General features: G+C 42.8%; 1 protein-coding gene across 1 annotated transcript in view; it reads right to left on the bottom strand.

Annotated features, from left to right (window-relative positions):
• Window positions 1-13,664, bottom strand: part of LOC119159798 (CUE domain-containing protein 1) — a 143,569-nt gene that overhangs the window by 117,582 nt on the left and 12,323 nt on the right. Inside the window, exon 3 of the mRNA XM_075891031.1 lies at window positions 10,265-10,371. Coding sequence (XP_075747146.1) covers window positions 10,265-10,371 — 107 coding nt within the window. The remainder of the gene's footprint in view (window positions 1-10,264; window positions 10,372-13,664) is intronic.

Here is a 13,664-nt window from a genome sequence, read left to right as displayed (position 1 = left end):
TCTGCTGTTTGTTTTCTAATTTGGTGATGAATTACACAAAACATATTAAAGCCACGTACCTAAAATTTGTTTACCTAAATATAGGCACACTTGTGCTTACATTCAATTATATTTCGATTCTCTGCGTAGTGCAGATTTCTTAATAAAAATTGACAAATTTGACCTAACAAATATTTTTTTTACCTAATTTGCAGGCCTTTACTTCAAGATGGGCCTATGACAGAGTGGTAAACATTCCGCATTACTTTCTTGGAATGCTTATTCATAGAACTGCCAAAGCTTATATTAATAACACTTTTCAATAAAAAGATATAACCGCGCTACCTTCAAGAAAAAGGCATGCAAGGGAAACTTCTGACGATGATTAAAAAAAAATCATTTTTGATATTTTTTAGCCCCCCCCCCCCCTCATTCTTCTGCTCATCAGCTTTCAGAAACAATAAAAACATGTTGCAGATTGTGGTTTCACTTGCAGCTACAGCTGGTCGAAAAATGTCTTTGCGCAAGGATAGACAATTGCAGATCGGACTTAAGTTGGCTTTTAAGAAACTGAAGTATAGGCCTGCAATCCATACTTAACGGGCAGGAAGCTTCCTGCTCACTATGTGTGGAATGCAGGGCTATACTTCAGTTTCTTGAAAGGCAAGCAGCCTTAAATAGCTGTCGACTGCACTGAGGATGCAAATTTCAAAATATTTGGTCACGGGAAGGAACAGGAGTGTGTGATTCCCAAGCAAGCAGGCGTCCACAGTCTATGCTTCGGTGTGAAGGCCTGTCGAATACGGCCTTTGCGCAAGATTGAGCACTACATGTGGGTCTGAAGATTGTAGGAATTTTGTGATCGTGTACAGCTTTTGAACTTAGCACAATATTGTATTGAGCAACCATGTCTTGCCACTGCAAATTAGCGAGGAGAAATACAGTAGTGAATTATTAGAAATCAGTGTTGTACACGTGGAGCTCATTGAACCACTGCGGCATCAAGCTGTGATGTGTAAATCGGGAACTCTGTGAAAATTTGATTTCTTTGAAATGAGCTTTTTGTGCTTCGAATCAGCACAATAATTTAACTAAGAGCTATACCTTGCCGCCATGAAACGCACAGCAGCAGAGCAAAGCGCAAGCATTATCGGAGCCAAATGAAGTGTGAGCAGTGAACTGCGCGCACGGCCAGTTCAACTCATCTGCTGCCGCCATGCGAGTTGGAAAGGTGAGCCCAGTTGTCTATAGTTTGGCGTTTATTCCCTTTTGATTTGGCTCTTGAAGCACCACTTTTATGGCTTTCTCTGAGATCAATTTGTGCAGCGCAATTTCTCTGGTGAAAGTGGCTGTCACCACGTGCGGGAAGCGCACGTTTGCAGCTTCCTGACAAGAGTTTTCATGGTGCTTCCCACCGAGGGAACGCAGTCAAACTTCAACTTTCCCGCCGACGCCTCGAAGTGTTTCTTGTGCGGGCGCCGAATGCGGTTGGGGAACTTGAGCTACAGACAGCGAATCTATGATCGTGGCCGATTGCCTCAGTTTACGCGCCGAGCATGTGCATTGGAATCCTGCCATGCCCAAGTTGGATTAGTCACCTTGGTACCCTATCGTTTAAATGTACAAGAACGTATTGTAGATGTGCTTTCGTTCACATTTACTTAAAACACACAAAAAGTGCAATGTCTGCTGCGTCTGCAATGTTAACAGCACGTGGATGCTATGTGAGCAAAGGGCGGATAAAATTGCCATGCTCCAATGCACGCGTGAAAGTTACCCACGGCTGTATCCCAATCTATCCGTCTAAGGACATGAAAATGAGCCCTTTTTGCCCTGGAACATGCTGAACTATGCGCGCCTGCTTGCTCTGGCAATGGCCTCAGCAGACCATATAAAACTCTGACCTTGCCGTGAGCATGCAGCGCAGAGGCTCAACAACATCAGCATAATGCAGTAGAACCTTTGCATAATATCCAACTAACCCCAAGAAAGACTGGAGTGCTTTAACATCATTAGGAACAGGGGCATCAAGAATGGCAGTGACCTTAGACTCAACCGACGATAACCCGCGAGCACTTATGTTATGACCTAAGAATGCTATTTCAGTAGCAGCAAATACACACTTGTCATTAGGCTTCATGCCACAGAAATGTATTTTAGACAAGACACCTTTCAAGTGCACATCATGCTCCTCCCGATTACGGCCCAAAATTAAATGTCGTCTAAATAACAGACAACACCTGGGCACCTCTTCAGTATATTGCTCATAATTTTTTGGAAAATAGCTGGCGCAGGTGCCAGTCCGAAGCACACACTGCGAACCCAATAAAGCCCTTAATGGGTCACAAAAGTAGTAAGGTCATGACTCTCCTCTGCTAACTCAACCTGGTGGTATGCGGATGCAAGATAAAGTTTAGAAAAAAATTTTAGCCCCTGTTAACTGTTGTAAGAGTTCCACGATGTGAGGTAGAGAGAACCTGCCCACCACAATGGCCTTGTTCGGCTCACGGAGATAGTCGCACAAGTTGGATTGAATTGTCCTTCTTGCAGGCGACGACCAAGGGAGACACCCAGTCCAAAACAACCACCCTCTAAATGATGCCAATCGACTCTAGTCGTTGCAGCTCGTCAGCGAGTTGTTGCCTCAGCATGAGCGAAGACGACGCAGCTTGGTTGTCACGGGCCACGGGCTGCACACTAGGTTGACGCTTGACACGGTGAACGTAATTCCGGACAATGCCGATGTCCGACGAAAACAGGTGATGATACTCTGGTGGCGCATTTGCCGGAACTGCCGAGGAGTCGAGGAGAGAACAAGTGAAGGTCTCACCTCTGATGATTATTTTCAGAGCTCGGATGGCATCTAACCCCAGGAGCGAGGTACCTTTGTCTGTGACATAGAAGGGAATGGTGGCGCAGTTGCCGTTGTATGAGACTGTTGCCTTGAAACAGCCATGATTATTTGTGGTTTGCTCTGAGTAATCGAGGTGCGAAGGTAGCAACTTAATATGCAAAAAGATCCTTTCATAATCTTGGACGTTGAGTAATGACACAGCTTCCCAGTGTTGATGAGCATGTTGAAGGTGGATTCATTGATCCGTACAGGAAGATGAAGAAGTGGTGACCGTTTCGTCCACTTGCAGGACAGTAACTGTAGTCAGCGCTCTTTGTCTTTCTGCCTTTCTTTCCTCGTGTTGTTGTGCGGCCCTTTCAAACTGAGTATCTCTATCCCCATTGTAGTATCGTGCAGTGGATGCGCCGCACGGAAAACACAGGGCATGGCGCTTAAGGGCCGGCCAACACGAGGTACGCAGCAGCCAGTAGCCAAGCAGGAACTCTTTTATTATATACAATGCCGCGCATGAAAGGATGGATGGATGGATTGACATGGCTGTACCCTTTAGATCGGGCGGTGGCTAACGCCAACTAGCCGTAACACTTTGTGAACCAAAAACTAGATTTGTGTCTTTTTTTCTTTAAATAGTGAAGTTGAAGACTGGTAGACTGGTACTTTACAGTGAAGGGTTTAATTTTACTCTTGCCTTGACTTCGGCCACCAATCAGATAAGCTCCTTCAAGTTAATTCTATCCGCTTAAAGTCTATGTTGCCCTCCCTGTCCCTAAACCCCTGTGCTTTGAAAAACTCTGCGCCATCATCCTGAAGCCCTTTACAGAACATTATCAAGTGTTCGGCAGTTTCCTCCTCCTTTCCGCATGCACTGCATACCGTGTCTACCCCTTTGTATTTGGCCCGATATGTCTTGGTTCGCAATACTCCCATCCTGGCCTCAAACAGTAGAAAACTACCCCGAGTATTACAATCATAGATCTTTTCCTTGGCAATTTCCTGCTTAAAAGTTCAACAGATCTTTAGAACTGACTTCTTAAACATGCCTATTCTCCACATGGAAGTAATAGTGAAAGTTGGGCTAGTTGGTTTATGCTTGGGATGTAAAAACAGCGCAAAAAATATAGACAAGGACAGAGGAAGAGACAACACCACGACACATACACATACTCCCAAGGGACCAAGGAAAGCACGAGGCAGTTGATTCACACTGACTTGCCTCCAGAATGTATAACTTCTAAATTGGTCACTTTATGGTATGTCCGCATAATAGTTGCAGGGTGCAGATGCGCGTGACGTTATCCCTTCCCGAGTGCATTGCCAGAACCTTGCACAAGCACCACGTCACCTTTGCATAGTTGAGGTAGTTTACGATGAGGCCCGTTGTGCGCGGATCGAAGTAGAAGAAGATAGGACCACTTCCACCGGCTTCAAAGCTTTGATACAAGATGCTCACAATTGCGTGTGCGATAGAGCAGGTCCTTTCTAATCGATGACATGCCATAAAAATTGCTGACTTCTTGCGGAAGGCATTTAAGGCATATCTCGAGCAAAAAGTGAGACGGAGTCAGCTGTTGCAGTTCATCAGGGCGGCTATCAAAATAAGTAAGATATCTGCTGTTTATGACCACTTCCACTTCGCATAACACCGTAGCGAGGGCCTTGGCATCAAGACTGTTGCGCTCAAGTGACCATTTCAATGTGTTCTTTATCGATCTGATGAGGCGTTCCCACAAGTCTCCCAACCAAAGAGCTCTCTCAGCGATGAACTTCGACTTGATCTTAGTGTTGGCCGCATATTCTCACAGAGCTGGCAGAATGCTCTTGAGCACTCGCGCTGAGGTGTGAAAAGACAGTGCGTTATCCGAGTAAACGGTGTTGGAGATTCCATGCCGTGAGATAAAACAGTGGAAGGCGAAAAGCTGCTTAGCATTGTTGTTATTGTTGTCATATTGATCGTCAATTTCAAATGAATAGCTCGAGTGACAGCACAGGAGAACATAAGTATGTATGCCTTTTTGCTAGTAGCAGCCGTGTCATGAGTGTTGGGAGGCCCGCAGAAATCCAACACAATGACAATGAAAGGACTTGCTTCCGTGATTTGGACTTGTGGCAATGGAGCGCAGGGTGAGGCCTCAGCGACAGCAACAGGTGTTTGCAAGGCAAAGAATTCTTCAGTACTATTTTACCGGTCTGATGTCCTTTCACAACCCAAAACTTTTCTCAAAGCTCGCAAAGTGTGGCCTCTACTCCGCTGTGAAGGAGGCGTCTATGTGCGGCTGTAACCACAAGATGGGTGAAGGTGTGCCTTGCTGGTAACATCATTAGGTGCTTGACATCAAAAGAGGCAGCTAGCTCCTGCAGACGACCTCCAATGCGAAGCAGACCGCCTTCATCCAGGAAAGAATGTAATCAAAGAACTGGGCTCGTGGACAATAGATCTTTTTCTGTGCGAAGGGCCTGCCCTTCTTCGGAGAACATTTCTTCTTGGACCCTTTGCAGCCAGTAGTGTTGTGCCTCATAATGTCACGGTTCTTACGCAGACGCTTCAATGATGGCATTGAAGCTGGAAGTCTTGGAAGGATGATGACCGGAAGATTTCGGCACCAGAAATGATGTCGCGTAAAACAAAGACTCGAGCCCTAGACCAAGACGTCCATCATTTATTCTATCGCTCGTGCTCACTACTTCCTTCTTCTCTGTCCTTCTGTTTATTGGCGCGCAGCTGCAATCGTCCGCAACAGATAGTTGGCACTCTTTCCATTTACTCTGTCTTAAACTCCTGTGCTCATCCGATCGAATGCAAAACAATTCCCATTGCACAAAGAACTATAAACTATGTTGTTCACATGAGAAAAGGAGAAGGAATATCGAAAACAGCCATGTGCCCTACTTTACACAGATCATAAACTTAATGGTGCATATAGCTACTATCTTTGTCATTTAACACCATCAAAGAATAACTGACACATGGTGACCCCATGTTATACATTACTGAGGGATCATAGATTTTTCGAGCACAGTAATCTCAGTATCTATGAACAATGAACATCTGCTGAAAATAGGGGCTATAGCTACATATAGCCCAATGAATTGCCTTATTGATACCGGTCTACATTCCAAGATTGTCAACGTGTTCACATAGGCTGTGGCACACATCGACCTTAACTGGTGAATGTAAAAATCCTTACAGCATGTCGAACTATCATACACCATTCCTGTTTTGCAGAGAACAAAGTGAGTTGATTGATTGATTTGTGGGGTTTAATGTCCCAAAACCACAATATGATTATGAGAAACGCCGTAGTAGAGGGCACCGGAAATTTCGACCACCTGGGGTTTTTTAACGTGCACCTGAATCTGAGCACACGGGCCTACAACATTTTCGCCTTCATCGAAAATGCAGCCGCCGCAGCCGGGATTCGATCCCGCGACCTGCGGGTCAGCAGCCCAGTACCTTAGCCACTAAACCACCGCAGCGGGGCAACAAAGTGAGTTGCCTGATTCTTCTGACACTTGGGTACCTCACAAGTAAATGCATTCAGTTACTCGCACAGAGAGCTTAGTTGAATGGATGTCGAGTAAACCACTCTTACATCCCGCTTGGGCAGCCGCTGTTCTCACCTGGTGGGAGACGCCATGAAATTTGGGGATCAACTAATAAAAGTTCAGTGGATAGTACGTGCGGCCATCTGCGTCCCTCCATTAGTGGTATCATTTCGTGCCTTGTCAACCTGATGCCAAGTGGCAAAATACAATCCCTTTTTTCTTCCTCCTCCTTGCCCCCTTCCTATACATTGACTATGCCATGCATGAATGAAGGAGCCTGTAAATTTAAGGGCTCGTTTTCTTTGTTAGATGCAATATTAATGAGTACAAACAGACAATAACGCTAGGGAAAATATAGGGGATGCTGTTAGAAGTAACTGCATTGTGAAAAAGAGAAGTAGATGAAAAGATAACTATCCACCGGCAGAGACGGAACCTGTGACCTTGGAACAACAGGTCCGATGCTCTACCCCTGAGCTACAGTAGCTGTCATCCTCTCGTCCACTTTATTGGGTATGGATGTGCATTTAAACATGGAAGCATCAGACAGCACTACCTGTAGCCACTAAGGCAAGAATGAAACACTCTTTCTTGCCTGTTTGACATCATGTAGTATGTGATCTTAATACGAGATGGCAGCTGACCAATATCTCCTCACATACCACCTCAAGGCATCAAGTATGCCAAAACAAGACAGTCGCCATGAATGAACAGCATTGACTGACGCTTCTACCTTTAAATGCACATATATACCTTTTAGAGTGGACGGGGAGATAACCACCATTGTAGCTCAGAGGTAAAACATCGGACGTGCTATTCGAAAATTGCAGGCTCAGATCTTGATTGTGGCAATTTAACTTTTATCTACTTTTCTTTCTTCACGTTTGCATTGCAGTTACTTTTAATAACAACCCGAATACTTTCCCTGGCATTATTGCCAGTAAGTTCTCATTAATATGCTATACACTGTTTTGCATGTCTGAGGCCAAGCGGCAAAATATGATGACGGCATATTGCCGTTTTTTTTTCCTTACTTATTGCTTTCCCTCGTCACTCTGACAGGACTCCTCAGCCTAACCTCTTCCTGCACATGAATATGCTATGTATTGCCTTGCGTGCATGATGCCAAGTGGCCAAACACGGCAGCATATTCTGTTCCTCCTCCGTCCACTTCCCTTTCTTGCCGCCTTGCTATTCGTGGCTTTGATACAGATGGCTACGCCATACACGGTTTTGTCTGCATAAGCCAAATGATGAGACAACAGCATACAAAAGCCCAGTTTTAAGTACTCTGCACTTAAAACAACCATATTGGGACAGTTTGTTCAGGGACTAAAAATCATGTAACATCGTGCAACAACTATTTGCACAACTAAAGATCTTGTATATCATGTCATTTGACTGAAAATCAGTAATATTTAGCCATGACACAAAAATTCAGTGACATCACATCATAGCTAGCCACATCAGATGTTGCCACCATAAACTGCATAACTAATGCTAATGCTAACTGCTAATGTCATGATGTGTTTACACTAAAGAAACGTGTAAAAGCAGGCCACGTGTATAAAAACACAATATAATAACATAACACGAAGTCACGTGACACATCTTTTCAAGTTCTACGTTACTTAGCAGTACTATTAATTAGGAAAAACTTTGCATTTCAAGCAAAAGCTTGCCATTACTGGCAAATCAAATAAAAAAATCTTTATTTGTCGCAAAAAAGTATATACACGCACTGGGGTTAGTACTTGGCTATTTCAAACACTGATCCTGCTGATGGTTCCAGCCTCACGCAACAAGTGCAAGCTTTACAATTTTAACGTGACAGCCTCTAATGGCTTATACTCGCGGCATCTGTCCATGCATCGAAGCCCTGGAACAGTGCCAGTTGAGGCCTCTTTCCCTTACGCTCTCTCAGCAACCACATGATGGCACAGTGGAGCATAGCAAAAAACGAAAATTTTTTTTGGCCCCACGAAGAGACCAGCATGACAAAATAGATACACAGAGAATCGAGGTGGCAAGGATAGACATTGAAAGTAAAGTGCAATTGCACAGGTAGTGTCATGCTTGTACGCGCGCACAAAGAAACATTGCATAGTCAGTCGGATGACCCCAGGCTTTCGCCAAGCACTTTGAAATGTACAATGTGTCCTTAAAATTGTTTGTTTTGTTTATAAAGTAGTTTTCGTGCTCCCCTCCATTGACATTTTGTGTTCCCTTTATAGGGACCATGATACCACTATCATCAACCCACAAGGCACCTGCACTTGACAGCTGTGATTTAACACATTCATCATCGGAGCTTTCAAAACCAGAATATTTGCTTCTGCTAAGATTATGGCATTTGTGTATACAACACTTTGCCCAGGTCTAGAATTCGTACCTACACGGCCACATTCTACCTACAACACCCTTTTTGCAAAAACTCCACAGAGCCGGTGTTTGGAAATTTGGATGTCAAAATGACCACTGAACTGATAAAATGTTGGTGGCTCGCAGCAGAACAAAAGTTCCACAGGAACGAGGCAAACCAAATAACTGAAACACTTTTAGGCATTCAAGGCGAAGTTATGCCCTGATGGACAGCTTGAGGAACATTGTTTTTTGCGCGATTACTGCTACTTGTTTCCAGCAGCTGGCACCTGAAGATGCTTTTATGAAATGATGTGAAAATTTAAAAGGAATCTTTTATGGAAGGCTAGCTCAATCACAATTCGCTCACGCAATTGTTTCACACACGTGGATACGGGTTTCAAGGAGCACTGACATCAAATTTAAAGATCGAAATGTGCCCACCATTCGATAGCTTGGTATGCAGAGGTCTACTTGGCCAAATTTGAATGGCATCCGTTGCGTGGAAGTTTTTTTAATTAGATGTCAAACAGCATAGAAAAGCTAGGGCAAAAAAACGGAAAATAGACAGCCCTGTAACATCGACACTAGTGCTACATGTTCGGTGTGATACGTTCCACAAATAGCATCCTGAGTGACGATACGCTAGTAACAATGACGTCAACGATCTGAGAGTGTTTGGAGCCGACTCCCGGCCATGCTCTCACTATTGGCTCTCCTTGCTGTGTTGAAGCGTACGTGCAATTCATTGTATCGCGTGAACTTATTTGACATATGCTCCGCAGTGCGAGTACGATCATTCAGAGTGACAATATGAGCCAGAGTGTCGGGGAACTGCTGCGTATTGAGAACCTGCCCGACAAGGCGCAGAAAAAGCAGAAATTGCATGTCATTTCATGCCTTTCCAGGCCACGAACCTCTATGCAGCCAGTGGGTTGACTTCACATGTGCCGATGAACAGAGGGACCAGAGGGACTGGATGCCTAAGAAGAACAGCCGCATTCGCTCGCTTCACTTTGCGCCGAGCTGCTGTAGAGTAAATCCTGTGTTGGCGAACTAGTTGGGTTTCACTGGCTGTACGAGGCCCCTTCTCGAGGCCGGGGCTAAAGGGAGAGGGGAAGAATGAGTTGGCGCTACTTGACAAAGCCAGCGGAAAAGGCTTGGAGGGGCTTTAGTCTACATCATCAGAAACACAGCTGGACTGACTGCACGTGTGCTCCTAGCAGAAAAAATGCCAGTGTGCGTGACGTCACCATTTTTTGTGAAAGCAGCATCAGCTGAGCAGCAGCCTCGACGTGGCCGCGTGGTAGCGCTGACAGCACTACAACTTGGCGGGCTTTCGACCCATTTTGAACCACGTTCGATAGCGGATTTATTATTCAATATTACAGATATTTATTCGTACTTCATATGCGTTTTAGGTCGCAAATCGCTACTAGGGGGTCGATAGCGACTCGTTGAGGCAAAAATCTTGACATGAGTGAATTTGATGCAAGTGCTCCTTTAAAGGGCACCCTAAAATCCCACCTGTCTGAATTCTAGCTGTGTGACGGGTGGGCGACGTGGTGGGCTTCGATTAGGAGTCGACAGGCGCTCCTCCGATGCCACCTCGGCTGGGCTCGTCATTGCTGTACCTGTAAGCACCGGATCAAATCACTAACCAGAACTAAATGTTCTAAATCAATGTTCATGAGGAATGCTTTGACTACCTACACTGAAATGTATTTCTCACTCTTTTGCCAGTAGTTGAAGCTGCAAACACAGCAGAATTACAGCCACACTACATGATACCACTGTGAATAAGAAACACAGGTGTGCACAGACACTCTACACAGTGCTCCATTTGAACCCCTTTCCTTTATTAGTTTAAGAACAATCCCTCAAATTGTCTAAGGAGAAGGCAAACATTGCCTGTTTGGGCCATACAGCAGCAGCAGCAGCAGCAGCAGAAAGACATTTATAAGAGACATGCTCTAGGGAGCGATTCTTGTCTCTTATATGAGGTGCCTTCTCATAAGCAGGGTACCAAGCATTTTTTTTATCAACCCTATTTAAATGCAGGCATACTGGTGTCTCTAACTATACCGGCTTGTCCCTTATAATGATATTTGAGTTGCTCAAAGTAGCCTTTTTTGTCACACCACGAAGAAGGCTCAATTTCAAGTGAGACTCACAGGAAGAAAGGAGGGATACATCAAGTGCCATGCGTAACCACAAGGTCGAAACAAATATGGCCACAGATGTGAAGCATATGCTTCCCTAACTGAGAAAATGACACCAAGATTTTCCCGCGGTAATAATGTTTTAGGTAAGCTAGAACTTTAGACAAAAAAAATGCGCTGTCAGTTAACATAAATGAAACTAAAGCTGTAATTTTTAATTCCCTAAATAAAAGATCTGATACTTTAGTACATTTGTGGTATACATGCCAGCCAGTTGAAATTTTTAGGTCAATAAAATCACTAGGAGTTTATTTCACACAAAATTTGCAAAGGAATAATAATCTCCAGAAAATTTTGTTAAAAGCTTCAAGAGTGGTTGGTATACTTTGGCAACATGAATCTGTTTTAGCTTTAAAGGCAAAGCTTGCTATATACCACGCTTTATTTTTTCACATTTGAACTACTGCATGTTAGTGTGGGTAACGATGACTAAATCTAATTTACAAAAAATTTATTTTCATATTAAAATCCTCCGTCTAATTTATAACCTTCCTTGCAGACATACAACAGATCACTTGTTTAGCGAACATGAAATCTTCAATATTTGCAACCTATACATTTACAGGCTTTTACGCCACTATAAGATCGAACGAAAAAAAATTTTTATCTACTATAACAGATATAGCTTCCATAAAACATTATCAACCAAAATACCCACACCGCCATCAGCCACCTTGCATGTTTCCTCATACAAGAACTATGGACAACAGAAATTCCTTATCAGCTACTGTTACATTTAAACAGGTTATATTCATTAGACGTCAACATAGCACATATCACCCTTTCTTAACTTTGCCAAGATCTTATAAATGCTCCTGACAATTAAGACCTTATTTCAATGTTAGTAGCTTTTAGACAAAAACAATAAACAAAAACATAAGAAAACAATCACCGCTGCATGTAAATCATATGTTTAATGTATTTGTGGTCAACATATTGTGACATTTGATTTACATTTCTATATATGTTTATTGCACTGTGCGTGTATTTTTTGTTAATTGAAGTTTTTTGTCAGTGCAACCGTCTACAGCGAGTTTGACAGCTTTATAATACTTAATTTTGTTAATGTAGTGTACTTTTATCAGCTGTGGTGTTCTGTTGCTCCCATCGCCACTGCCTTACGTAAATAGGGAGGTGAGAACTTAGTCAAGCGCATAGTCACTTTTATTCTCACCCCCCTCTATCAACTGTGTATTGGTGGAAATAAACCATTATAATTATCATTATTAAGATTTAAAAAAAATTATCAACTCAGGGTGCTGGCAAGACATTCCAAAAGAGCTGTGTCTGCATGAATATAGTAAAGTTAATGATTATTATCTGTCACTACCTGGCATGCTTCAGAGCTCAGTCTGAGGCACTATATTTTTTTTTTAATCCAGAGTGTGAAACTACCAGGCTAAGTTTTTCCTGATATTCTACTAATTATTGGGTTATATATACAGAAATGTGCAATGAGCATGACAAAAAAATGTTACCATTACACTAAAGTTTCATAATGAGTTGGTGCAACAAATGCATCATAAAGTTTACAATACTATTAGGTGCAAAATCATGTGTCTTTCTCCCTTAAAAAGTAATACAAGCTGAAAACATTGCGGGACCCCTCAACTACACCTTTAGAAGTTCAACGCGATACCGACATCCTGTGCTGGTGCGTACTTTAACCACTTAGAGCATACTTTTTATTGTACGATGTTACTCGAGAAGCTTAAATTGTGAATTACTAAAACGTAATCGATAAAGTTGAAAGGGACTTGTGTCAGTGAAGCTTTCGCGTATGGTTGCATTTTGTGTAATAGGCAGCATGCTTTAAACCACCAACAACAATCTGCGTGATATGCTCTCAAACTTGCTACGAACTCATCATGTGGTCTTAAGGAAATACATGCTTGTGCCTTCTGTAATAGCTGGCCAGCTTTTTAAAATAGGAAGTCATTATAGTAATTACATTGTTCTGACGATCGATGGCAAGGTACGCTTTTACCACGCAATATTACTGTGATACACTCAATGCCCATTATAACAAAGTTGCATCTTACAAGAAAATAAGTTCACTACATCTGAGAATTCATTATAAAAGTTATTCCTTACACAGTATATATTGCAAGGCTATTCACTCACTTTGTTATAACTAATATTTCGCTACATCAGTGTTTGTTAAATTGAGGTTTGACAGTAGTATGTGCTATGCAGGACACAATTTTCTAAAGATTGAACGTTACTTTCACTGCACTTCCAAACAGAGTAAGTTATTTTTTTTATTTTTTTATTTGTTACAGTACCCACAGCGCATTTCGGCATTACAGTGGGGGGGGGGGGGGGGGGAGAAATACCAGCATAGCCATAATAAAATTACTTTGTACAGATACAACGGTAAGTAGCCATTTACACACAAAAAAAGCAACGACAGCCAATACATTTAGTACAAAACACAAAAGTAAGTACATCACAGGGAATAACTAGGACTATTGATGATACGTATCTCGCAGAGAGGAAGCAAATACATCAGGGGATATAATGGTGGCTATGTCTTTCTTGAGGCAGCTTATTCCACCCAGAAATTGTTCGGGGGGAAAAGCCATCCTGAAGTAGTTCGTCCAGCATTTTATCTCCTTAATACTATAGGCATGATGAAGGTGGGGTGATATGTAATTAGGAATATACAAATAACGATCCCTATTAATGTCAGTGTTACAATGAAA

The sequence above is a fragment of the Rhipicephalus microplus genome, chromosome 3, assembly GCF_043290135.1.
Source record: "Rhipicephalus microplus isolate Deutch F79 chromosome 3, USDA_Rmic, whole genome shotgun sequence".
Taxonomy (NCBI): Eukaryota; Metazoa; Arthropoda; class Arachnida; order Ixodida; family Ixodidae; genus Rhipicephalus; species Rhipicephalus microplus.
The sequence above is the reverse complement of the archived record's forward strand: the minus strand, read 5'-3'. Positions and strand labels throughout refer to the sequence as shown.